The sequence below is a fragment of the Oryx dammah genome, unplaced genomic scaffold (assembly GCF_014754425.2).
Source record: "Oryx dammah isolate SB20612 unplaced genomic scaffold, SCBI_Odam_1.1 HiC_scaffold_21, whole genome shotgun sequence".
Taxonomy (NCBI): Eukaryota; Metazoa; Chordata; class Mammalia; order Artiodactyla; family Bovidae; genus Oryx; species Oryx dammah.
Window position 1 is genome coordinate 33,738,971 of NW_024070205.1, and position 25,537 is coordinate 33,764,507.

At 55.9% G+C, this 25,537-nt stretch overlaps 1 protein-coding gene across 5 annotated transcripts in view; it reads right to left on the reverse strand.

Annotated features, from left to right (window-relative positions):
- The window catches only part of PLEKHG5 (pleckstrin homology and RhoGEF domain containing G5), a 30,530-nt gene extending 9,563 nt beyond the window's left edge, over positions 1 to 20,967 (reverse strand). For 2 of the 5 annotated variants that reach the window (XM_040263293.1, XM_040263294.1), the window contains exons 1-2: positions 9,024 to 9,153; positions 1,360 to 1,489 (exon numbers count right to left, since the gene is read on the reverse strand). In XM_040263293.1, the coding sequence (XP_040119227.1) occupies positions 1,360 to 1,489; positions 9,024 to 9,143 (250 nt within the window). In that variant the 5' untranslated portion in view covers positions 9,144 to 9,153. Of the gene's footprint in view, positions 1 to 1,359; positions 1,490 to 9,023; positions 9,154 to 13,601; positions 13,706 to 19,817; positions 19,895 to 20,819 lie in introns of those variants that run through there. The other 3 variants (XM_040263295.1, XM_040263297.1, XM_040263296.1) reach the window with 3 other exon arrangements.
- Positions 20,968 to 25,537: the final 4,570 nt, after the last annotated feature.

The window sequence follows — 25,537 nt, forward strand, 5'->3', positions numbered from 1 at the left end:
CAGTCTCCAGAGGAACCAAAGCTGTCTATGGACCCTGGGACCCCGCCTCCCTAACAAGCCAGGGCCCCTCAGTTCTGTGAGGAGGAGTCAGTCACTGCTTATCATTTATCCATCCCCAGACTCAAAAAGATGCAAGGGCCCTGGAATGACACCCTGGGTGATGCCCTGTGCCCAGTACAAATCCACCTCAGTTTACCCATCTATGAAATAGGCATAAAGAAGCATTGCCTGTAGGATTGTTGCAGGGAGGGACCAAAGTCCATGGCTCTTTCTTGCAGGTGTCCCCTCCCCCTCCCCTTTCTTGCAGGTCAGCACTGTGACCATACCCAAAGTCCCAGGGGCCTGGGGAACAGCCCTTTTGTCCCTCTGACCAGCTGGGGAAGGAGACAAAGCCACCTCAGCACAGTCAGCTGGCAGTGGGACTGGGCCAGGCAAACCCCTGTTCAGCAGGAGGGGTTTCTTGTTTCCTGCTGCAAGTTCCTTCTGATCTGCTCATCCCACCTCCCACTGCCTCTGCCCACTGGCTGTCTGGCTGGAGGATCTGCCCAGGAATCCCCTGCCTGGAGGAGAAGACGGAAGGACTTTCTCCACGCTGGCCTGGGCAGGGGCAGGTCCATCGAGAAGGACCTGGCCCCTAAAGGGGACAGGCTAGCCCTCAAGCAGGGCCGGTCCCCAACTTTTCCTCTTATTAAAAAACAGGCAGGAGGGAGGATGGCAGGAAAGGATAGTTAGGGAGTTTGGGATGGATATGTACACACGGCTGTATTTTAAATGCATAACCAACAAGGATCTACTGTATAGCACATGGAACTCTGCTCAGTGTTATGTGGCAGCCTGGAAGGGAGGAGGGTTTGGGGAAGAATGGATACATGTATACTTATGACTGAGTCCCTTCCCTGTTCATCTGAAACTATCCCAACATTGTTAATTGGCTATGCATGCGTGCATGCATGCTAAGTTGCTTCAGTCGTGTCCGACCCTTTGCAACCCCATGGACTGTAGCCCGCCAGGTTCCTCTGTCCACGGGATTCTCCAGGCAAGAGTACTGAAGTGGGTTACCATGGCCTCCTCCAGGGGATCTTCCCGACCCAGGAATCAAACCTGTGTCTGTCTCCTGCATTAGCAGATGGGTTCTTTACCACTAGCACCACCTGGGAATCCCTGTTAACCAGCTATACCTCAATACAAAATAAATGTTCCAAAAAAACCATCTGTGGAACAAAAGGGGCAGCAGTGGATTTGGGTTTCATTGTTCACAGTTGCACGTCCTTTCTCATGGCCTTGTCATGATGCCTACAATTACCAGGACCCTGTGCGCCCAGGCAAGGGCTCTAGGGACTGGCCCCTCCCTGTGCTCACCTTGAGGGGGCAGGTCGAAGCGGACGTGCCCATCATAATGCATGGCGCTGTGGAACTTGCTGTCACAGGCCTCACAGAGGTTGAGGGGGCCCCGGTGGTGTAGCTGCTGGCAGTCGGCGTGGTGGCATACCTGTGTGGGAAAGGATGGGGGCAGGGTGGACCCAGACCCCTGTGGTACACGGGGCCCCTGGCCTTACAGGGGCTGCTCCTCAGGTCCAAACATCCACATTCCACAGGGGCCCGTGCTTATTAATTTATCTATCAAGTGTTTCCCAAGCACCTACAAGGTGTCCATTCTGGGGGATGAAGAGAAAGCAAAGCCCCGCCCACGAGAAACACAGTGCCGAGTAAGTAACCATGAAGCAGGTACTCCCAGGGCCTCTTCTGGAACACAGGCAGAAAGGGCCCCAAAAAGTGAAGCTGGGGCTGCCTGTCAGTTTGCCCAACTCAGTGTCTTCAAACAGAATGCCTCTCCATCCTCCATGCCCAGGGCCTCTGCCCTCAATTCTATGACCTGTGCAGCCCCCGAACAGCTGACCACCCTGGATTTCTAAGTCAGGGTGTGGAGGGGCTTATGGAGGAGTCAGGGAATGATGCTGGCATCTGGGTGCCTATGTGGGACCCATGGGCCGTTGCTTAGTGACGTGACCTCAGATTTACCCATTCGCTCCAGTCTGCTCTCATCCCCATCCCCATGGATGACTTTCTTATCTCCTTCATCCTCTAAGCATCCCAAACTCACGCCCCACTGCCTACTTTTCCAGGGAAACAGAAGCCACCAGAAGGCATTCCATGAGCCCTAACCACCACAGCCACCCACCCATCCTGGGCTGTGGAGGCTTCACCCTGCCCCAATCCCAGACCAGCCTTCCACCGAGACCCACCTCTCATTGAGACCCACCTCTCACCGAGACCCACCTCTCACCAGATCATTCCCATGGGCAAACCAACTCGATTCTCCAGCTCCAGCTCATCCTCCACTTATAACTAAATTCTGTAAAACCAGGCATCCATAACCACCAGTTCCTGTTCTCTCCTCCCATTACCCTTTATTTTCTTTTCCCTCAACGTTTTGTTTTAAAATAATTCAAACCTACAGAAAGTTGTAAGAACAGTACAATGACATCTGCACACCCTTCTAGCTCTGCCAGTCACTCACATTTGCCACACTGCTCATGACACCCCTCCCCTGGTGAGGAAATCGACACCACCTGGGAGCACAGATGTTCTCGTGCAAAATCCCACACAGCTCTGTGTATGTCACACTCAGGGAAACTCAGTGATGATACTCTGTCCAACTTTAGTTGCCCTTGGCATTTCCACAAGTGTCTAAATAATGTCCTTCACAGACTTTTTTCCCACATGGTATCCAATCAAGGCTCATATGTCTGTACATTTGGCTGTGTTTGTTTATCCCTTTAAGAATAAATGCCCTGGGACTTCCCTAGTGGTTCAGTGGCTAAGACTCCAAGCTCCCAATGCAGGTGGCCTGGGTTCGATCCTTGGTCAGGAAGTAGATACCACATGCCACAACTAAGAGTTCACGTGCCAAAACTAAAGATCCTGCATGCCTCAGCGAAGATCAAAGATCCTGGGGGATGCAAATAAGAACCAGTGCAGCTAAAGAAATAGATAAAATATACATACATATATATATATTTTTTTAATTTTTTAAAAAGAATGAATGAATGTCCCACATTTTCCACCCTGCCTTTCAGGACATTGAAGCAGCCAGGCCAGCAGTTTTGCAGAAAGCCCTTCCTTCTGGATTTGTCTGGGGGTCTCGCATAGTTTGCTGTCGTTCAGTTGCTCAGTTGTGTCCGACTCTTTGTGATTCCATGGACTGTAGCACGCCAGGCTTCCCTGTCCTTCACCATCTCCCGGGGCTTGCTCAAACTCATGTCCATTGAGTTAGTGATGCCATCCAACCATCTCATACTCTGTCATCCCCTTCTCCTCCTGCCTTCAATCTTTCTGAGCTTCAGGGTCTTTTCCAATGAGTTAGTTCTTCGCAGCAAGTGGCCAAAATATTGGAGCTTCAGCTTTAGCATCAGTCCTTCTAAAGAATATTCAGGATTGATTTCCTTTAGGATTGACTGGTTTGATCTCCTTGCAGTCCAAGGGACTCTCAAGAGTCTTCTTCAACACCACAGCTCAAAAGCATCAACTCTTCTCGCATAGTTTAATGACAAGCATCCATGCAGGGACGACAGAGAGTGGACTATGTCTTCCTCAGTGTGCCCCAGTGCCAGACCACCTGGGGATCTCACTGTATCTTGTTTGTTTGCTTTAATATTTACTTATTTGGCTGTGTTGGGCCTTAGTTGCGGTTGTAGTGAGTCGATACAGGGCTCCTCTGGTGGCTCAGTGGTAAAGAATCCGCCTGCAGTGCAGGTGACCCAGGTTCAATCCCTGGGTCAGGAGATCCCCTGGAGAAGGAAATGGCAAACCACTCCAGTATTCTTGCCTGGAAAAGCCCATGGCCTGGGGAGCCTGGCAGGCTATGGTCCATGGGGTCGCAAAGAGTTGGACACGACTTAGCCACTAAACCACCAATGAGTAGGCAGTCCTGGGGTGACACTTTGAGATAGCCTGCTCCCCAGTGATTGCACACTCCAGGACTTTAGTCCTCACCGATGGCTTTTGCCTAAATCAAACTATTACTATGATGGTTGCAACCAGAGATTTTCTAATTCTTCCATTTTCTCTCAGACCCTCTCCCATCAATTCTGCTCCCTCCCCAGTTGGCTCTTCTAAGGTCTCTGCTGACATCCACACTTGGAAGTCCTCTTGCTTGTTCACCCAGGGCCCAGCACGTGACATGGTCTCTTGGAAACTGTTTCTTCCTCGGCCCCCAGGACCCATGCTTTGCCTATTCCCTCCCCTCTGTGGACCCCTCCTCATTTTACCCACACCCACTGTCCTAGGGAGGGCTCCCAGGTGATCTATCCAGTGGGGACCAGGCCCAAGACTCTGGACCCACCTTCTCCATCCTCCTCCTGGATCCCAACAAGCACCTCAAACTTAAGAGGTCCTCACATGAGCTCCTGAAATTTTCCACATGGCTCTACCCATTTCGATTACTGGCAACACCTTCTGGCTATGCTGATGTTATGTGCTGAATTATGTCCCTCAAAGAGATAGGTTCAGGGTATTCCCTGGTGGTCCAGTGGTTAGGACTTGGTGCTATCACAGCCACGGACCTGGATTCAATCCCTGGTTGGGGAACTGCTGCTGTTGTTGTTTACTTGCTAAGTCATGTCCGACTCTTTGTGACCCCATGGACTGTATGTAGCCCATCAGGCTCCTCTGTCCATGGGATTCTCCAGGCAAGAATACTGGAGTGGGTTGCCAATTCCTTCTCCAGGGGATATTCCTGACCCAGGAATTGAACTTGCATCTCCTAAACTGGAAGGCAGATTCTTTACCACTGAGCTACCTGGGAAGGCCTGGTTGGTGAACTAGAATCTCACAAGCCAGGCGGCACAGCAAGTAGTTCTTTTTATAAAAAAAAAAAAAAAAAAGGTTCAGTCCTAACACCCAGCACCACAGAAGGTGCCCGTGATGGAAAGAGGATCATTACAGATGTCATTAGTTAAGCTGAGGTCATAATGGGGTCTGTAATCACACAAGACGGAGTATGGACTAACCATATGACTGGCATCCTTATAAGAAGGGAAGAGACACAAAGAGGGGACACACAGTGAGAAGCCATGGGACAACAGAGGCAGGGACTAGAGTCATGCATCTACAAGCCACGGGACACTGAGGGACTCCAGGAGGCGCCAGAAGCTGGAGGAGGCAAGGGAGAGTCCTCCCTGGTAACTTCCAAGGGACAACGAACTGACCACACCTTAATTTCAGACTTTTGGCCTCAGAACAGAGAGAATAAACTTCTGTTGTTCTAAAGCCACCCTGACTTGTTATGACAGCCCCAAGAAAATATATTAGGCCAAAAACCTTGGGGTCACCTGTGATCCTTCTGTTACCCATTATCCAGGCAGTCTAACACATCTTCAGGCTCCACCCTGAATATCCATAGTTTCAAACGGGCCACACTCTCCAGGCCAGCTTAGCTCCCATCGCCTCTTGGCAGGATGACAGGGCCCCAGAGCTGGTCACCCTACACCCATCCTTAACCCCAGTCTGTTCTCCATGAGCAGCCGCAGTGGACCCAGTTCAAAGAGGAGTCACACGGACCTCCTCAAAACCCTGCAAGGCCTTCCCATCTCCCGCCAAGGCAGGTGACCTCGGGGGCCTCCTGTCCTGTTCTCCTAGTTCCTTACACTGCCCCCACCCACCGGCCTCCTGCCTTCCCTTTTATTGGGCTTCCCAGGTGGTGCTAGTGGTAAAAAAGTGAAAGAAAGTGAAATCACTCAGTCGTGTCCGACTCTTTGCGACCCCATGGACTGTAGCCTACCAGGCTCCTCTGTCCATGGGATTTTCCAGGCAATAGTACTGGAGTGGATTGCCATTTCCTTCTCCAGGGGATCTTCCCAACCCAGGGATTGAAACTGGGTCTCCCGCATTGTAGACAAATGCTTTACCCACCTGCCAATGCAGAAGACACAAGAAACACAGGTTTGATCCCTGGGTTGGGATGATCTCCTAGAATACGAAGTGGCAACCCACTCCAGTACTCTTGCCTGGAAAATCCCATGGACAGGGGAGCCTGGCAGGCTACAGTCCATGGGGCCGGAAAGAGTCAGACACGACTGAGCCACTGAGCATGCATATTATTTATTTATTTGGCTGTGCTGGGTCTTTAGTTGCAGCACTCAGGGTCTTTAGTTGTGGCATGAAGGATCTTAGTTCCCTGACCAGGAACTGAACCCAGGTCCCCTGCACTGGGAGAGCAGAGACTTGGCCACTGGACCACCAGGGAAGTCCCTCCTCCTGCCTTCTCGGACACGCTTCTTCAGACGTGCCCCACCTCAGCCTTGGCATCTGCTAATCCCTCAGCCTGAAACGCTTTCCCAGACACTGAAATAACCAGCTACCTCCCTTCCGGCAGACCTTCACTCAAAAGTCACCATCTTCCCCTTCTAAGGTTTCATTTCTCCACATTCACTCCCTGCCCCAGCCTTCTCTCTGTAACACCTTCCACTGGCAGGCAGTCTGTGTGTCTCACTTTGTTGCCTCCAGGCCCTATCAGCTCTGCAAGGACGGCAGTTTCGGTCTTTCAGCTTCACTGACTGATTTCATCCTAGCCGTTCAATAAGTACTGGTTTGATTATTAAGTAGCATGATAGAGGACCACTGGAGATTTGGGCTGGAGAGAGCCTGATCAGGCATCTTCTTTATTGAATTGGTTACAATATTGCTTCTGTTCTGTGTTTTGGTTTTTCAGCCCAAAGCATGGAGGATCTTAGCTCCCCAACCAGGGATCAAACCCACACCCCCTGGGATGGAAGGTGAAGTCTTAACCACTGAACCACCAGGGAAGTCCCAGGGATTTTCCTTTTAATATTTGTTTGTTTATTTGGTTGTGCCAGGTCTTGGTTGCCACACATGGGATCTTTAGTTGTATGCAAACTCTTAGTTGTAGCACATGGGATCTAATTCCCTGACCAGGAATTGAACCTGGACCCCCTGCATTGGGAGCGCAGAGTTCTCAGCTACCAGACCACCAGGGAAGTCCCCCAATTAGGAATTTTGAAGATGACACACAGGGTAAGGATGGCCTAGACAGCAGAGAAAATGGCCAAAGACAGGAAAGAAGAGGAAGCTGAAAATGTCTGATCATTTATAACGTGATTGTCATGTGCCTGGGACTGCACTGAGGGTTCCTCATCCCAGGAGGTAGGGGCTAGGATTGTCTGTATTTTACAGAAGAGGAAAGTGAGGCTCAGAGAGGTTAAACAACTTGTTTAAGGTCACACAGCTAGTGGAGTCAGGACTTGAACCTAGGGTACGTAGCTCCAGATCCCACATTTTCACCACATTCACACCATTTCTTGGTAGCAGAGAAGGGAGAGAGGAGTGGGGCCCTTCTGACAGAGGGCCGGGCTTTGCGGATACAGGAACCCCTGCAGTGAGCATCTCTTCCTGACAATAAATCCGAGGAAGAGCTTGTCCTTTCTCCCCAGGAGGCTCACAGCCAGTCAGCTCGGCAGCCCTCTCGCCCTGTGTCCAGCCTGGCAGTCAGTCTGGCACAGGTGCCCCATGCCGACCCCTTCCAGGCCTCTAGCGATTTCCCTGACAGCTTCATTTTTCTGGTGCCAGGCTTGGCATTGGGCAGTGGGGCTGTGGGCTGACCAGCTGCCCAGGCCCTAGCCTCACAGTGGGTAGGGGGGTGACATGGCAGGAGCCATGCTAGGTTGTGGGTGTTCTGGGTTTGGAGTGGGGGGTGGTTCTCTGGGACTCTTCCAGTCCAAGTCCTTGGTTCTGTGTTTAAAACAATCTTGTTTTAAAACCTAACCAGTAAATGTGCTCCCACCAGGCTTCTCCATCCATGGAATTCTGCAGGCAAGAATACTGGAGTGAGTTGTCATTTCCTACTTATAATACCTACAATACCACTGCATAGCATACAGATTGCCACTAAGTAAATATTAACTGAATGTACTAACCAATAGGTGGGCTTCCCATGTGGCGCAGTGGTAAAGAATCCACCTGCCAATGCAGGAGACAAGAGTTCAATTCCTGGGTTGGGAGGATCCCCTGGAGGAGGAACTTACTACTGATACTAATGCTAATTTTAACAAGAGTCCAGCTGGTGGCTGACCTTCCATCCACCCAGCAGCCCCCAGGCTCAGGGACACCAGGATGATGTGAGAGTCAGGCTAGGATCTGAAGCAGGTGAGTATTCAGCGGGTTGAGAATGAAGTTCTGAGAACCCCCCAGGGAGGGAAGCTGAGGCTGAGGTGGGCACAGCCCACACTGTTCTTCTCACTCCTCCATCTCCAAACGCCAGGGTCTCCGCAACTCCCTCCAGGGTTGGGGGGGTCTCCCCATCACAAAAGCAGGGTAGCCCCTTCCCAAAGCCAGACTCTTGAGCTTCTTCTCTCAGACCCAAGATCTACTCCCCACCTCCTTGCTGCCCTCTCACGTCCCCCCACAACCACTCTCTAAGGGCAGCAGCGACCCTGCCAGCCAGGGAGAGACAGCAGGGTCCGACTCCAAAAGTTCTCAGGACTCAAGCCAAAGAGGAGAGAGTGGAGGCGTCACTGCATGTCCAAAGGTAGAGAATGGGCGGTAACTTTACAAATAATAGAGGGGCCTGGGCCTCTTGGGGAGCACGATCAAGGCTGACTCGCCCAGGGATGGGGCGTGGAGAAATCAGCCTTCCCAGTCCCACCAGGGTGGCCTCAGAAGCAGGAGTAGGAGGGGTGTGGGCAGGGCCTGGGCAGAGGAAGGAAAGGGGAGGGTGGCCAGTGCAGGGCCTGGGACCCACAGGTGTGTCCGGAGTCAGCCCCAGACACAAAAGGCCAGGGTCTGGCTGTCCCCTCCGCTGCTTGGTCCCCTTGGTGCCAGGGTGGGGGACACATCTCAAGCCTCCAGCCCTTCATCGCCTCCCCAGGCCCTCCTCCCCCCTGCGCCCCCGCGCTGTGCACCCCGGGCAGGGGGCTGGGCCGCCGAGTACCGGATCCGCTTAGAGACGCGCGCAGAGGAGCGACAGGGCACCCGCCCCGGCCTCCCCGCCCGGCCCCCCGCGCCCGTACCTGGCCTTCCCAGTTGCGGCCACGACCCCCTGCCCAGCCAGGCTCGGAGTCTCTGGAGGGCAGCCCGGGGCTCGGCCTGGAGGCCGCGCGGCGCCCGGAGACGCCGGGTCCCGTCCCCATGGCGGCCGGAGGAAGCAGCGGTCTGCGCCGCCCGCCGGACAAAGCGCGGAGCCCCGCTTCCTGCCATTGTGCGGCAGCGCCCGCCCGCCGAGCGCGCCGGGGGACCCCGGGGGGGGGGGGGGAACACCCTCCCGCCGGCAGCCCCGCCCTGACCCCCACCCCCCACCCCCACGCAAAGGTCCCAGGCTCAGAGGGCTCCCCGCCCCGGGGACCTCCTTGGATGCTGGGGGCAGGGGGGCCCGCCGGTGACAACCCCCCTCACCTTGACTGCAGAACCCCGGCTCTGCCCAGTCCCGCGGGCGCCTCAAATTGCTGTGACCTCCACCGACCCCCCCCCCCAAAGCGAACGACTGGGCATAGGAGGTCCCCCTGGCCATAGGGCATCTTAACCCCCTGCCTCCAGTCCTGGGGACCCCCGCCCCAAAGCCTGAGCCCGCAGGACTTCTCCCTCCCACAAAGGAGCTTCCTTAATGCTGGTGGCAGAAGAGGGGCGACCGGGCCAAGGACACGTCACATCTCCCTAGGGGTCCTCGGACCCCGCTCCCCGTCCAGGCCCGAGGATATCTGACTCCACTTCCCAGTCCCAGCCACACAGCCGGCGCTCAGAGGCCTTCTTGAGGGTCATCTTAGTGCCGGCCCGCAATCCAAGAGACCCCCGCCTCAGAGCCTGAGCCCGGGGGACCCCGCTCCCACTGCCCAGGCCAGGCAGAGAAGCAGAGTGGGGCTGATGACCACAAGTGGAGGCGGCGGGCGGAAGGCAGGTGCGCGAGGCGGAGAGGGAGGTCTCTGGGGTGCGCCCAGGAGTAGAGTGAGAGGAGGTGTCAGGACAACCCGGCAGCCCAACTCAGCTTTCCAGGAAGCCCGTGCTGCTCCAGGTTGGCACCCACCGCCCCGCACCCCTCCCCGGCTCAAGGCCACGTGGGAGCTTCCGGTGCCCTACCGCCAGAGGGCGCTCATCAGAGCCCGAGAGACGCAGACCAGGAATGGGGTGTGGTGCCAGGGTCCCCACTGTAGGTCGTCAAAGCGCTTTCACACTCACTCCCTGGAGTTGGAGACGGGCACTGTTATCCTCGCTCATCAAGTGGGGGATAAAGTGATGGAGAAGTCCACAGGCAGGACTGACACCCAGGCTTCTGACTCGGGTTCTGGAATGGCCTCCCTGGGGCACTCCTCAGTACTCATGGGGGAGGGAGACACGCCGTCATTAGCCCCATCCCCTAGACAGCTCCCCCTCAATCTGGTTCTGTTGGGGGGAAGACGGTCTGCAGGTTTTGCGAGGAACAGCAATTTATCCATCTATCCCGGTCAGGAGGTTTCCACGGCTGTGTCCCCTCCCACATCCTGAGTGGCCCTCTTTCCACACCATAGGCAAATCTTTTAAAACTGAAGCCTGCCCATGTCACTCCTCCGCCCCCCACCAAACCTTCCTGTGACTTCCCATCTTGCTTAAAATAAAATCCCAACTGTGGCCTGGCTCCTACCTTGCCCCCCTGGCCGGTTCCACAGGGTGGGCTGCCATGCTGGCTTCCTTCATCCCTACAACTCACTGAGCTCAGAACCTGCTCCTCTGTGTTCTGGAACACCATGTGCCCTTGATCTTCCCAACAGCTGGCACTGAGCCCCAATTTAAATCTTACCTCTCCAAGGAGGCCGTTACTCTTCTCTCCAAATAAACACCCCCTTACCCCGGAAATCTCAGTCCCCTTAAATTGAATCACTTTCTCCAAAGCATCTATTTATATTATGACCTGAAATTATTTTCTTTGTTCACTTCTTGATTATCACTTTTCCCTGCTAGAATATTCTCTCCAGAGGCTAGCAGTCTTGGCTGTCTGGCCCATGCTTCATCTTTGGCACTTAGAACAGTCCTGGCCACCACAGGTACTCAGTGTAGACTAAGATGATGAGTGGATGAACGAAGACAGAAGGAGGGGCTTCATGCCAGAGAAGGCCATTGGGGCCAGGAAGGTCTTGGCCAGGATGCCCCTTCCGGTGGCCAACGGTTAACAAAGCTTTCTCCATTGCCTGTCCATGGCTTCTCTCCATCCCTTCCAGCATCCATGACCTTGGCTTGCTGGCCCCAAGCAGGTCAGTTTCTACCTCAAAGACTGGTGGTGTTGCCCAAGCCCCCTGCCCCTGCTGCTGCTCCCCAGGCCAACCTCTGAGCATACTTAAGTGCCAGGCCCATGCCAAATCCTGTTCACTCTTAGAGACCATAAGGAGAAGATACTGTTCTTCCTATCTCCATTCAACAGACAAAGACACTGAGGCTTGGAAAGGTAAAAAAACTTGTTCTAACAGCAGATGCCCACTGGACCACTCCCTGTGAGCCTCAAGCACAGAGAAGCCGTGGTGACGTGAAAACCAGCCAAGTGGTGGTTTGGGCAGCAGGGACTTGAGGTCCACCCCCTTGAGGACAGGGAAGATCCCCAAGCCCACTAGTCTGGGATAGCCAGGTGGCACTGAGTGGAGACCATCAGGACTGGGCCAGGACAGGTCACCAGAAGTCACTGGAGTGACCAGGTTCTGGCCACCCTGAGTCACACTCCTGCTTGGGTTCTCCATCCAGGGCTGGGGCTGCTCCTTGGAGGGCCAGGGCCCTGCTGTCCCAGGGCCAAGAGTGCAGGGTCAAGGAACCTGTGGAGCAGAGGAAGAAAGGAGCCCTGCACAGGGAAGGGAGGAGGCCTCGGCAGGCTTCGAGGTTCCCACCTTGCTAAATAGGGAGCTGAAATAGCCCGTGAGCAGGCCCAAAAGGTCCCAGCCCCTGACTCCCTGAGGAGGGGGCCCCTCCCTAGCCCAGCCCCAGCTCCAGGCTCATGAGTCAGGACTGGCTTGTTGAAACTGATACCCAGAAACCAGATGCCATGGCTGATGAATAATGGAGTCTCCAAGGCAGGAGCCCCCTGCCACTCCCGCCCTGCACCACCTCCCCAGCCCCAGAAAAGCAGAGGCTTGTGGGCCTCCCCTTCCCCACAGTGGCTTGGAGCCCCAGCCTGGTCTGCAGTGGGAGAGGGGAGGTCACAGGTCTGGGGCCATCTCTGTGCTCTGTCCACAGGAGACTGGCCTAGAACCAGGAGCTGGGACTCTCTGGCCAGGGGGACACCCCTGCCCAGGGGCTCCCTACCCAAGCTAAGCTCCCCTAAGAGGCTCCCAGCCCTGAGGCTCCATCTGGCACCTCGGAAATCCAGGGGTGGAGGCTGCATGCATTGGCATGTTAGCCAGGGAGGAGCTGGCTCTGCCAGGCTGCTCTCCTCTCCAAACGGCCCATCTGGCTCCTCCCTTCCCCTAGGCCTGGGCCTCACCGCTTGTTCTCAGGTTCTGGGGTCCCCCTGGAGGCAGAGCCTGCTCTAAGGACCTGCCCTGTGCTGGGAAGATGGTAAGGGTGTAGAGAACCTCTCCGCAGGCCAGCTCCAAGCCACCAAGTCCGGAAGCCAGTGAGCCCTCTTCCTCCCCAGAGAGCCAACCAGCTGGGACCAGTGGGTACTAGGCGGAAAAGGAGAAGCTGTGTGGTCCATGAACTTTGCCCCCTGCCCTGGTCCTGCAGAAATGTGTCCTGGAGCCCCAGACCCCAACTGGGAAGCCTGCAACTTCTCCAGGCACCTCTTGTTTCAGAGCCACACAAAAGGCTCTTTGGGAGGGAATCGGGGAGAGGGCACAGGCCTGGGCTGCACACCTGCTTCTGGGGCTCACCTACCTACCTCCTACCCTTCCCTACTGTGCAAAGAGGGCACTGGCCAGTTTTCTAGAATTCTCTATCTAGGGATGGCTGCTGGGTTCAAATGTGTATCTGGACTCTGGCAAAGGAGCAGAAGAATAGTGAAACAAATCCTCCCAGAGCCCTCCAAGCCTGGGGAAGAAACTGGAGGAATCGGTAGGGTCCGAGGCCCCTGGGCCTCCATTTCCTGTCTTTCATCAGAGCGGCCCAGGGTCTCTCCTGGCCCCTGGGTCTCTAGAAGACCAATGGATCCTCTGGCTCTCTCTCTCCCCTTCTCCCCAGCGAGGACCAGGCCAGACCCAGGCGGCCCGAGGTGCAGACTCTCGCGCCCCCTGCCGGCATCGAGAGGACTTTCCCCTCGGACCGTCATGGACGCCCAGATGCGGCGAGGTCGCCGAAACCGCGTATCCAAGCCTCGCCAAATCCCCTTCGGAACCCCTCGCCCCACCAGCAGCCCTCACACCAGGGCTGGGGCCCTACAGACTCCTCATGGCCATTTATCCCAGCCGACCCCACCCTAGAGTCATTGTGGAGGCGGGCGCTGGAGCCCATTCCACCCTCAAGTAAGTGGAAGCAGAGCCAGTGGCGCCCATCGACGGCCACCTGCAGGCCCAGGGCTGGGACTCTCGCCCTCCCCTACCCCCAATATCCCTCCTGCTCCCCCCGCCCCGGGCTTCTATTAATTCAGGGGGAGTCTTGGCTCCCGGACCCACCCCCCCTCTGAACTTCCCCGTGAGACTCACCTAGGGACATGGGTCTCCTCCCCAGTGGCTAGGGCTCGGGTCAAGGCTGCCAAAGCTCCGAGGGGCCTGTAGAGCGAGGGCCACAGGAACCGCGGGGCGGGCTCGGTCCGCTCTGCGCCGGCGGGGGCGCGGGTCGTAGGGGAATTACGGTAGGCCGGCGCGGGCGCTACCACCTGGGCGGGCCGAGACGTACCATCGGCGCGCCCGGCTATGCCGGGGAGGGGCTGCGCTCCCGGGAAGCTCCGGGCACCCCACCCCGTGGCCCAGGGGATGGCTGGAGGGCCGGCCGGCGTTTGGGGGTAACCTAGGGTCCGCGCTGCGGACAGAGGTAAGGAGGCCGTTGTCACTGTCCCTAAGGGGGCTGCCCTTACAGACCTGCAGAAAGTTCAAAACCTGCTATCTTTGACCTGGGCTTTAAAAAAAGAGTTCGCCCTTCCGACCCCGGACAGGGCCAGCGGCAGAACGCTGCCCCCCGGGGTCCAGAAGGAGGCACCCGCAGGCCCTGCCCGCCCCGAGAATCGCCCCAAGCCAGGCTGGCTTCCGCTGGATTCTGAACTGCGCCCTCCGCGGCGCCTGAGAAACGGACCCGCCTAGCTCCGTGCCTCCCTCTTTTTTCCTGGCCCACGCCTAGTAAGTCCTGAAAGAGGGGCCCATCCCGCCCTTCGGTGGTTCCTGGCAGAATGAGTTGAGAATAACTCACCGTTCAGGACTTGAGGTAGTGGTAGTGTCTGGGGATACCCCGCCCCAAGCACACCTACCCCCTTCCCTAGGGAGTCTGGCATGATAGGACTGCCACCCCCGACTCCCAGCCTCCTGGTTCAGACCTACTTGCATTTTCCCAACTCTAGATCAGCTCCATCAGGCCCCCTCCAGACTACAGGAGCCCCCTCCTAATGGGAGTCACGGTCCTTGGCAGCGCTGACCTCCCTGGGGCTGGTCCACACCAGGGTAGCTCATCTTGGCCCGGTGGCATGTGGTGAGTCCTCTGTCCCGGCCTCCGGGGCACCCCAGACCTTCACTTTCCCCCTCCAAATTACTTAGCCAAAGCCCCAAAGTTCCACCTACAGTGCTTCCCAAGTCCTGCCCCATTCTCCAGTCACACACTGGTCTGCCCCGGATCTACAGCTGACCAGCATCTCTAAGAACCAGCTACCTCCAGAGATCCCAGAATCTGGCCATTCTCAAGGGTGCCTGGCCTTTACCTCTCGCCCCCAAACCATTGCTCAGGAGAGTAAGTGACTCCTTCTTGCATTATTCACCACATCCTGCCCACTTTTTCTCCACAAGGACCTCAGACCCACCCCTTCCTCTGCCCTGTGTCCACTGGTCTTCATCTGACAAGCCTTCCCCTAGACATAGACACCACCCCTACCGACTCATCCCTGCCACCTCACAGCCCAGTGTTAAGCTGGAAGGGAAGTCTGAGGTCATCAAGTCCAATCTTCACTCTCTGCTTAAATTGCCTCTAGCAATGGGGTGCTCACTACCTATGTATCAGAGAACAGCTTCAGCCGTTGGAGACTCTTACCTATACTGAACCAAAGTCCACCTCCCTGCCAGGGCCCTTGGGAGCCCTGCAGAAAAACTCGCCGGGCGCTCCTTTCCTCCTGACAGTTCGTTAGAAATGGTGGGCTCTGAGGACAGACAGACCTGGTTGAGACAGACCCAGGCAAGTGATTTTCCCCTCTCTTTTTCTCAGTGTCCTGCTCTGATGGAGATGGCGTGTCCTTGCTGCACAGGGTGGGGGTGAGGACTGGATGAGGTCCCCATGGAGAAGCACTGAGGCAGGGCCTGGCACGCAGTAGGTGCTAAGAACACAGTGGCTGCTTGAACTGATACCTTTAAGGATGATGCCCTGAGGGTCCCATCTCCAGGACAAACACCCCAAGTCTTCCATCCCCTCAAAGGCGGTTCCCTAGGCCAATGTCAGCCCTTCTCTGTGTCCCCTTGTGACCGGAGGTGCCCTGTGCAGACTTCCATCAGAATGCCCAGATCAAGGGACTCTGCCCTGTGGTTAACTTGCAGGAGGGTGGGGACACCCACCAGGTCGTCACCTGGCCCTTTGGGAGGGAGGGAGCAAACACTTCCTCTGGGTCCCCAACAGGACACCTGCCCTGGGGACAGGATAGCTGTGCAGTATACAGCCGTCTGGCTGGGTGGGGTTGGTCAGGTCTAGGATGGAACCAAGGTGGTCTCAGATCTCAGGGAAAGGAGGGCATGCTGGGAGCCTAGGGGTTTCTCTCCCCCTGCACACACGATACACACATGATCACAGCTAGCATCCTCTTGAACACCACAGCAAGCCACACTCTCTGCTAAGCACTCCACAGGTGAGCCCTCTTAATTCTTGTCACAACTCTAGAAGCCTCAGCTTCCAGATGAGGAAACTGAAGCTCAGAGGTAGACTGACTTTCCCAGGGTCCTGCAGTTGGAAAAGGGGTAGGCTGCGACCCTGAAGTTCCCAGGTGTGGGTTACTCCATACATCTTTTACAAATATATTCATTTATTTATTTGGCTGTGACAGGTCTTGGTTGCGACACACAGGATCTTCAATCTTCACTGCAGCACGTGGGGTCTTTAGCTGTGGCAAGCAAACTCTTAGTTGCGGCATGTGGGATCTAGTTCTGTGACCAGGGATGAAACTCGGGATCCCTGCATTGGGAGCGCAGAATCTTAGCCACTGGACCACCCAGAAGGTCCCCTACTCTATACATCTTCCTCTTGGGGAAGTGTAGGGATACCACCTCCCTCCGTGGTCCCCAAGACAGATAGTTCAAACACCTCACCTGGACCTCAGGATGCTCCCTGTTCAGTTTTGCCTACCTTTCCCCATCCCCTGAGCCCTACTCACTCTTTCCATTCGCAATATCCATCCCCATCCCTACTCAACTTTCTTCCATCTTAATAAGCCCTCATTTCTCTGGACACCAGCAGCCACCTCCAGGAAGTCCATCCTGGTTATCTCCATTCCCCCAGAGTGAACTCCAGGAACAGGAGGGAGGAGTGGAGTGGCTGATCCATTTCAAAAGCCCCAGCACCCAGGAGAGGCTCAAATAAAACCTCAAGGGTGGAGACGTCTGTGGCAGTCCAGTGGTTAAGGCGCCATGCTGCCGATGCAGGGTGAACCAGTTCAATCCCTGGTTGGGGAACTAAGATCCTACGTGCCACACCCAAAAATAAATAAAAACAAAGATGTAACCAAACCAAACAAACAAAAATCCTCAGACTTCCCTGGTGGCGCATTGGCTAAGAATCCGCCTGCCAATGGAGGCGACACGAGTTCAATCCCTGCTCCGGGAAGAGTCCACATGTGGAGGAGCAACTAAGCCTGTGCAAATAACTACTGAGCCGGTGTGCTACAACTACTGAAGCCTGTGAGCCCTAGAGCCCATGCTCTGCAACAAGAGAAGCCACTGCAGTGAGAAGCCCGTGCAACCAAGAGGAGCCCTCCGCTCTCTGCAACTAGAGAAAGCCCGTCCAGAGCAATGAAGACCCAGTGCAGCCAAAGACAAACACACACAAAAAAAACCCTCAAGGGTGGGCCCGGAAGCAGAAGGGTCCAGCCTGGTTGAAAGATGGCCCTTCCCCAGGGCAGCCGGCGGGGGGGCCAGTCTGACAAACCCAAGTCCTCACTTCCCTCCTCCTCCCTGGGAGCCTGGGGTCAGCTCCAGGAGGGGAGCACCTTTGTTCCCCGGAGATCTCCAGGCCTAGAACAGGGCCTGGCACGCCAGGTGCTTCAGGCTGATTTGGTGAATGAATGAATGATGTCATCTCCTTCAAAACGCTAGTCACATCCTGCTAGCGGTTCCTAGAATGGCTGGGGAGGACAGTAAGAACGAGGCCCTCCATCTCATTCCAGGCTATGCTTGGCCAGTCATGCTGTGTGACGTGGGCTAGTTCTTTTGTCTCTCTGAGCCTCAGTTTCCTTATGTTTCACATAGGAATGATAATAATGCGTTTCTTCTAAGGTTCTCACAAAAGTTCAGTGAAACAAGCATGAGGGCCTGACAACCTGCCTGGCACATAAACATGTTTGGTCACTGGTGGTTCTTATCATCAACAATAGGATATTGTTTGCTCCTCTCTCACCAACCTGGGTGTCATTCGCCTCCTCTGACCCTCTGCTCCTGCCTGCTCCTACCCTTGGCAAGACCTGCCTCTTGCCCCTTGTTTCCTGCCTCTGCACTTCTGCCTGTGGCAGTCCCCCCTTCCTGGACTGCCCCTGGCTTCTGCTCTGCCTGTCCACATTTTCAGGCTTAGTGATAAAGAACTCGCCTGTCAGTGCCAGAGACCTAACAGACACGGGTTTGATCCCTGGGTCAGGAAGATTCTCTGAGGGAGGAAATGTCAACGCACTCCAGTATTCTTGCCAGGAGAATCCCCATGGACTTCTGGGGACCAGGAGCCTGGCGGGCTACAGTCCATGGGGTCACAAAGAGTCGGACACGACCGAAGCAACTTAGCATGCATGCATGTCCACCTTTTCACTCCCATCAGAGGTCACCTCCTCCAAGATGTCTTCCCTGACTAGACCTTCTGCCTCTGATCGCTCAGGCATCCTTGTGGCCCAAGTCTGTATCACCTGTCCCAAAGCGGGTGCCACCAGCGACAGAACTAGGGCTCTCCCCCTGCAGGCTGGGTGACTGTCTGCTGCTGATGCCAACATCAGCCATGTTGAGTTGCAGGCAGCCCACGTCTGGGCTGGAGTTGAGACCTGGAGGCTGCAGAAGGCCCTTAGGCACTCTGACACCAACTCTCATCTCATAGGCCTCACCCCTGCCCCTTCTTATGGCAGCTTATGGGCCTGCCTGAGGGGCAGCTGCCCACAGAAGAGGCTGGGTCAGTGTGGCCTGCCCCCTTTGCCATCCCTCTGGGTCAGGCAGAGGCCCCAAGGTTTCACAGTCCCCTGGCAGGATGTAACTGAGGGTAACGGGCCAATTTGTTGCCAGGAGCCCCCATATGGGGGAGAGGCAGCCAGCCAACACCAGAGCCCTGATGCCAGGCACCATCCGTGCCAGCAGATTGCATCTGACATCACAGCCGCCCCCTTGCCGGTGACCACGGCAACTGGAAGCCTCCCCCTCCTCTCCCCACCCCCAGAACAGCCCTCCACGTTCCTTCCAGCCATGGTCTTCCTGTACAGAATGTAAGCGGCTGTGTCCGGGTGGAAGGGTGTAACGGGGCGGCATCTTTAATCTCCTGCAGCTGCAGAGCTGAGCTGCACAGTGGCTAGGAACAGGGCTCTGGCACCACACAGATCAGGGTTCTGGGTTCGAATCTCAGCTCTCCCGCATCCTAAAGATGCGTTCTCAGGTGACCCGCTACCTCTCCACTGTAAATGAGAATAATGACGGGACAGTTGTCAAGAAGGCCAGAGGGAGGAGATAAAGAGTCCTCAGGGCTCAGGGTGACAAGGTGAGTTGCAGCAGTTACCACTACTGTCCCTCAAATGTGTGCGGGGAGGGGCCCAACCCGGGTTCCAACCCTGGCTCAGTCTCTCCTGAGTTGTGGGGCCTTGCCCAGGTCACAGGACGTCTCTGAACCTTGGTATCTTCATCTGGAAAACAGGGCAACGACTCACACCTTCCCAGCAGAGCTGCCACAAACAGCACATGAGGCACAGGGCCCAGCACAGACCAGGCAGAAGGCCCCCATCATTTTTATCTGTATCCCTCTTGTTTTGTCCACTCCTACCTCCCAAGTCCTGACACTCCAGAACCGTGGGCCCCTTCTTCCCTTCCTCATCCCCAGGCCTGCAGTCACTGCCACAAAGTCCCATAGTGTCCCTGACCCATGCCCAGGCCTGAAGAGTGGCCTGGTGGCCCAGGAAGAGTGCCCATGGGGCACTGGAACGGAACCTTGGTTGCAGGGTGGGGGGTGTCTCTGCTTGCTGATTCTCAGCTTCCTCATCAGTGACATTGAGCAGCAGTGCCTGTCACCTCAGGGCTCTAAGGACCGCAGGGCAAGAAAGGGCTTTGAGGCACCCCTGCTCTAGAAGTCCCCCCCAACTCTGCTCTTCCTGAACCAAGGTCAGCCCCTCTGCCTCCTAAACCAGCCATCCTGCAGCCCTGCCCACCCCTGAACTCAGGCCACACTGTGGCCAGGCCAGCTGCACCCTTGCCAGGGCCCCATGGATTTCCGGGCCTGGATAGAGGGGGTGGTTAGCACCCTGCCCCCTCTGCCCCAGAGGCACCCAGGCCCGCCAGCCTCCCTACCTTAGCTGCCCGGCCCTTGTCCATGCAGTCAGGGTTCTGACAACGCAGTCCCTTCTCTTCTTCCAGGCTCCGGTCCTCTGCAAAGGAGAGGAGAGGAGCGTTACTAGTTGGGCGGGGCCCAGGGAGGGTGCGACCCAGGCAGAGGCACCCTGGCTCCCCAGGGCCCAGGAGCCTCCTGACCGGAGGACGGGGTGGGGCGGTCTCCTCAATGCACCCTTCAAAGGAGGGCAGTGTCCCTTTCTCTTTTAAATGCCAACTTATCTGCACAGGAATCTGTGTGCAGAGCCCTTTTCTTGTTGCAGCTCCCTAGGGAAATTATCCAGATTCCAGGGGGAGAAAACATCTTTGGAAATGAACTGCTCCCTCTCTGTGTCCCACTGGTGGGGGGTGGGGAGGGGAAAGGGGGGGTGGCTCAGTGACCTTGGGGCCCCAGTGTTCCTGGGGGATTCCTGCAAGACAGTGACGGGAAGGGGGACTCCAGGGGTCCAAGATCCCTTCCTACTCCTTCCCTCCACATCGCAGCCTCTAGGGATGGTCTCCCCCCCAAGAACCTGGGGTGGTCCCTTCACCAGCTGTCCGTCTTTGACCCAGAACCTGGGCCCCTCCAAGCTGCCCCTCTTCCTGGGGTGCAGCAGCAGAGGGGACAGGAAGGGGGGCAAAGGGGCTGCCCACCCCGGCCAGCTTGCAGGGCCAGGGGAAGGGGTGACGAAGCGCGCCCTGACATGGGTACAGAGTTTGGACCCCCACAGCCCTGATTCTGAGACCGGCGTCTACCTCCCATCTCAAGCAGGCCTTCCCCAGAGGAGGGGGCGGGATGAGCCCCCGCCTGCTGAGGGGAAGGAGCCGGTCCTGCCCTGTCCTTGATCTCCCCCCTACGCCCACCAACTCCCCGACCGGCCCGCGATGCCCCTCGCCAACGCCCCTCCCCGAGCCGGCGCGGAGGCGGCCAGGCCAGCCGGCCTGCATGGCGGGGCCGGGCCGGGCAGGGGGCCCCGCACTCACCCATAGAGGAGGCGTGGGGCGGCCGGGAACGCGGGAGGGGCTGGGGGCGCTGCGGGTCGGCGCGGGGGGCGAGCGCGATGGAGGCGGGGGGGCGGGCGCCGGCCGGGTGCCTGGGGAGAGGCCGGAGCGCTGCGGCCGAGGGACCCTCGGCTGTGAGAGGCGGGGCGGGGCAGGTGGGCGGTGGGAGGAGCGGAGTGGCAGCCCCGCCTACGGGGCGGGACCCTGCGCCCCGCCCCCCGCACCCCTCCTCCCGGCGCCCCGCTGGGCAGAGCCTGCACCCGGCTGCGCGGGGCATCAGCCCGGAGGACGCGGCTCACCCTCCCCCTCTCTCCGAAAAGTCGTGGGTGTGACTAAACGCCATCCCTCCGCTCCCCCCACTTGCTCAAGCCTCCCAGCCACCTCAAAAGAAAACACCTCTGTTTTTGATGTGATCGGGAGACATTTTCTTAATCTCCTGGAAAGTGGAAATGAAGGCATTTTAGACAGCTCTGCTGTTTCTCCTCGTCCGAAAGGTACCATCTCAGTGGAAATGATGCCTTCTTGTAGACAGGCACGCAGGTCAGGACAGCTCCCGGTTTCCTTTGCCACCCACCCCCAGCAGAGGCCTCTCTTCTCATTTAGAGATGCTGTCAGGGATGGGGTAAGGGTTCCATAAGAGGAGGGGACCTGGAGACTAACGTTGTTTTATTACTATGATCTTGGTATTGTTTAGCATTTTAAAAACGTTATGAAAGTGTAAAATAAATAGGTATAGAAAAGTGCAGCTCTCATGAGTACACAGCTCAATAAAATTTTCACAAAAACGTATTCGTGCAAAATAACTAGCACCCAGGTTAAGAAGTAGAGCACCACCAGCCCCGATGTGGAAGTCTCCCTCGTGGGGGCTGTCAGCTTCTCCCCTCTGAGGGGATGGTCCTGAACTCTCTTTCGATTAGTTTTGCCTGATCTTGTAGTTTATGTAAATAGCATCACAAGGTACTTGGATAGCATCTTAATCATTACAAAACACTTTTAACTACAGAAATAGAGCCCTGGGGAGGTGGCAAAGACTTTCTCAAGGGACTCAGCGTGCTCCTAAGCCTGCCCAGACCCCATTACACCTGGAGGTGGGTGCTGGGGGGTCCTGGGTAGATGAACCCCAGGTATGGAAGTTTCCCCTGGAGCCCAGGTCCCTCTCCCAAAGGCTACCCTGGTCCCTTTCCCAACCGGAGTAGGGTGTCTGCCCCCTTTCATGGACTGACCCTTGGGGACTCACAGGTGACCAAGACCCAGTCCCTTCCCTCGCAGACTCTTGGCAGAGGGAACAGTGACGGATCCCAGGTCTTCTGGGTTCTCTGGATTCACTCAGCAAACACACAGTAAGTCCTTGGAGGGCCTACCTTGTGTCTAGCCCTGAGCTTGGCCCTGGGGACCCATTGGTGACCCTGACAAGCCTTGAGGAGCTCATGTGGGGCCCAGTGGGCAGCAAGGCCCTTTGGAAAGCAGCATAGGGGGTTGTTGAGAGGAGGAGGCTGTGTGCAAGAACAGCTGCACCAGGGGCTCCATCCATCAGTGTCCTGAAGCTTCCAGGGCGAGAGGGAAGCGTCTGCTTCCCCAGTCTGCTCTTGGTGAGTGTGAGCCTGGGGTTCCGAGAAGGGACCCCGCTAACTCTCAGCACTCTCAGGCCAGCCCCGCCTCACTCAGTTCACAGAATAACACAGTTCTGATATCCCTCGTGGAATCTCTGCTTCCTCAGCTGTGTGAAGGGCCAAGGACGCCTGTCCTGACTCTAGCTTGGGGGCAAAGGTAGCTGAGGTGGGAGACAGCCCTAGGAGGACCCTGATGGCCCTGCCCGAGCCCTGCCTGCCAGGATGTAGCTGGCTTGAGGGTGGGGTGGAAAGCATGGCCATTCTCCACCATCCAGCAGCATCCCCTTTGTCACTTGGGCTTCCAGGAACCTGGAGACCTCAGCCAACTCTGTGGGAGTTTCCCATGTACCCTCCTCAGTCTGGGGAACTCAACCAGATGAGATCTGCTTGTGTATCTGAGTCCCTGTTAATGGGGAGTAAGACCAAGGGGACCCATAGGAGCAGCTAGTCAGTGGAAACGGCCCTGGAGCTGAGAGGCTGTGACTGTGGGGCAGCTCCTGGGGGCTGCCTCCACCTCCTGCTCTTGCTCCCCTCAGGGTCCCCACCTGGGAATATCACTCTGACTTGAGTCAGCCTGTGCGAGTCTCTGGCTGCGGGCCCTTAGCCATCTCCAGGCAGACCTGGAACTTAGAACTTGCCACCCATCCCAAGGTGCCAGAGTCTTTCTTTCTCAGTCTGAAACAGCCCAGCTGCCTTCTGTCCTCCATGGGCTCTGTGGCTCTCCAGCCTCCTCGGGAAAGTCAGGGCCCCTCCGCCAGGCAGACCAACCCACACGCCAGCATCCCCCACCCTCTATCTTAGTCACACGATGCCGTTTTCCCTTCTCCTCCAACACGGTCTCCACCACAACTGGCCGACAGGGCGCCTGGGCAGAAGCCGGCCGGCAGACATGTTTTGTTTGGCCGAGCACAGTGCTTCAAAAGAATTTGACTTGGTTGCCAACTTTAAAAAGTCAAATTTCACATAAAAATCCAGATTTCTGGCTTCCATGAACAAACCAGAGGAGCCTGGCAGCTCCGGACCCATATTCCTGATGGCTCCAGTACCCCGATTGTGTCTGCCTGAGATGGGCACACACCCTTCCACCCTCCACAGTCCCCACCACTCCCTTTCGCCTCACCTCAACCCCCTCCCTCTGTTACTCACTGGGGTTCCTGGGACGGAAATGAGCTTCTGACCCTGGCCCAGCCCTTCCTGGTTCTGTTCCTCTGCCCCTGCCATATCCTTCTCATCTCAGTCTGCTATCTACGGACACCCTGCCCACTGTCGAAGGCCCAAGTCGAATACAGAGAACATCGGAAGGCCCATGGATCTCAGAACATCCAAACTCCAAATGAATCACTCCCTCTTCAATCCCATTGTCCTGGGATGGGCCTTTGAATTGACTTTGGACCTGTCTTCCCCATTGGACCACTCCAGAAACACCTGCCGATAGCAATAGTTCTAACCTTCCGGGCACCCACAGGGCACTGTGTGCTTATCCCACATGGTCTTATTTCAGAGTCAAACCCTCTGCAGCATGGTCTAACCCTAAAAATCAGCCACTGGCCATTGCAGCTACTAAGCATGTGCAAAGGGGCTCATCCACACAGATGTGCTGTGCATGTGAAACCTTAGTGCAAAAAAAAAAAAGAAAGTAAAAATCTCATTGATGATTTTTTACACTGATTATATGTTGAAATGGCAATGTTTTTGGAATTTATTAGATTAAATAAATTGTATTATTAAAATTCATTTCACTTGCTTGTTTTTGTTTTGCGTTTTTATTTATATATGTTATTTTATTTATTTTTAGCTGTGCTGCACTGCTTTTGGGAACCCTAGCCCTCAGCAGTGAAAGCATAGAATCCTAACCGCTGGACCGCCAGGGAATTCCCTGTTTTGTTTTTTTTTAAATATGAGTAGTAAAAAAAATCTAAATGAAAGCAACTTCCCTGGTGGTTCAGTGGTTAAGAATCTGCTTGCCAATTCAGGAAATGGGTTCAATCCCTGGTCCAGGAAGATCTCACATGCCACGGGGCAGCTAAGCCCATGCACCATAACTACTGACCCTGTGCTCTGCAACTAGAGAAGCCAGCACACTGAAACGAAGTGCACATGTGGCCAAAAAAAAGTAAATAATGAAAGTTCTAGGGGCTAGCACTTTTCTAAACAATTGAGAGAGGGAGGTTTGATGGTCATGCCCATTTTACAGGTGAGGAAACTGAAGCTCAGAGGATTGGGCAACTTGCCCAAGGTCAGGCAGCTTGTGAGAGATGAGCCTGGGACTTGAGCCTAGAACCATAAGACTCCAAGTTTGTACTCTTAACTATTAGGCCACACAATCCCTATGGTGCCCCCATGGTTCCTGGCACAGATATGTGCTTAGCACGTGTGAACTGATCTCTTCATTGTCACATAAGTTCTCCCTCTCCCAGTTGGCTCTGGGCTGAGACAAGTGTACAAGAAACCACCCTTGTCATTCCTCAGGGGAGCCCCTTACCTGTAAGTCTCCCCTGACACCATGAACTCTTCTGTCTCAAGGAGACAGAGCTTTCCTACCCAGCAGCTCCCAATCCCGAGCCTAGCCAGGCAAAGGCTGCCCCTCCCAGGAAGCAGCTGTGGCCTTGAATGCCCCCTCCCACGCAAACCCAGCCCTCCTGGGAGCCTGTCTCTGGTTGGGCAGCTGCTGCGGGCTCGGCTAGAACTGAACCCCATCATCAGGGCAGCTTGCAGAAGGGCAAGATTTGACCCAAAGCTGCCCAAGAGCCAGAGGGGTGTGTCCTGAGCAAATGCCTGCTGATCTCAGGAACCACCCGCTTCTCCCAACCGAAGATACTGGTCAGAGCATCATAGCGGCCTGAGAAAGAAAGCCCCATGTAGCATCGTAGGGTAGGGCAGTCAAGTGGGGAACAGCTGGAGGAAGGAACCTGGACCATGGCCTCTGATGCTGTTCCTGACTATAGCCCAGAACAAACAATGGCATCGCCTCCTGAAAATAGAGACCCCCCATCCTCTGCCCTGCCTACCCGCATGCCTGGATTCAGTAAGAAGACATGGGAGGACACATCAGAATTCCTTTCTGAGGCCACAGAAACTGTCCACACAGTT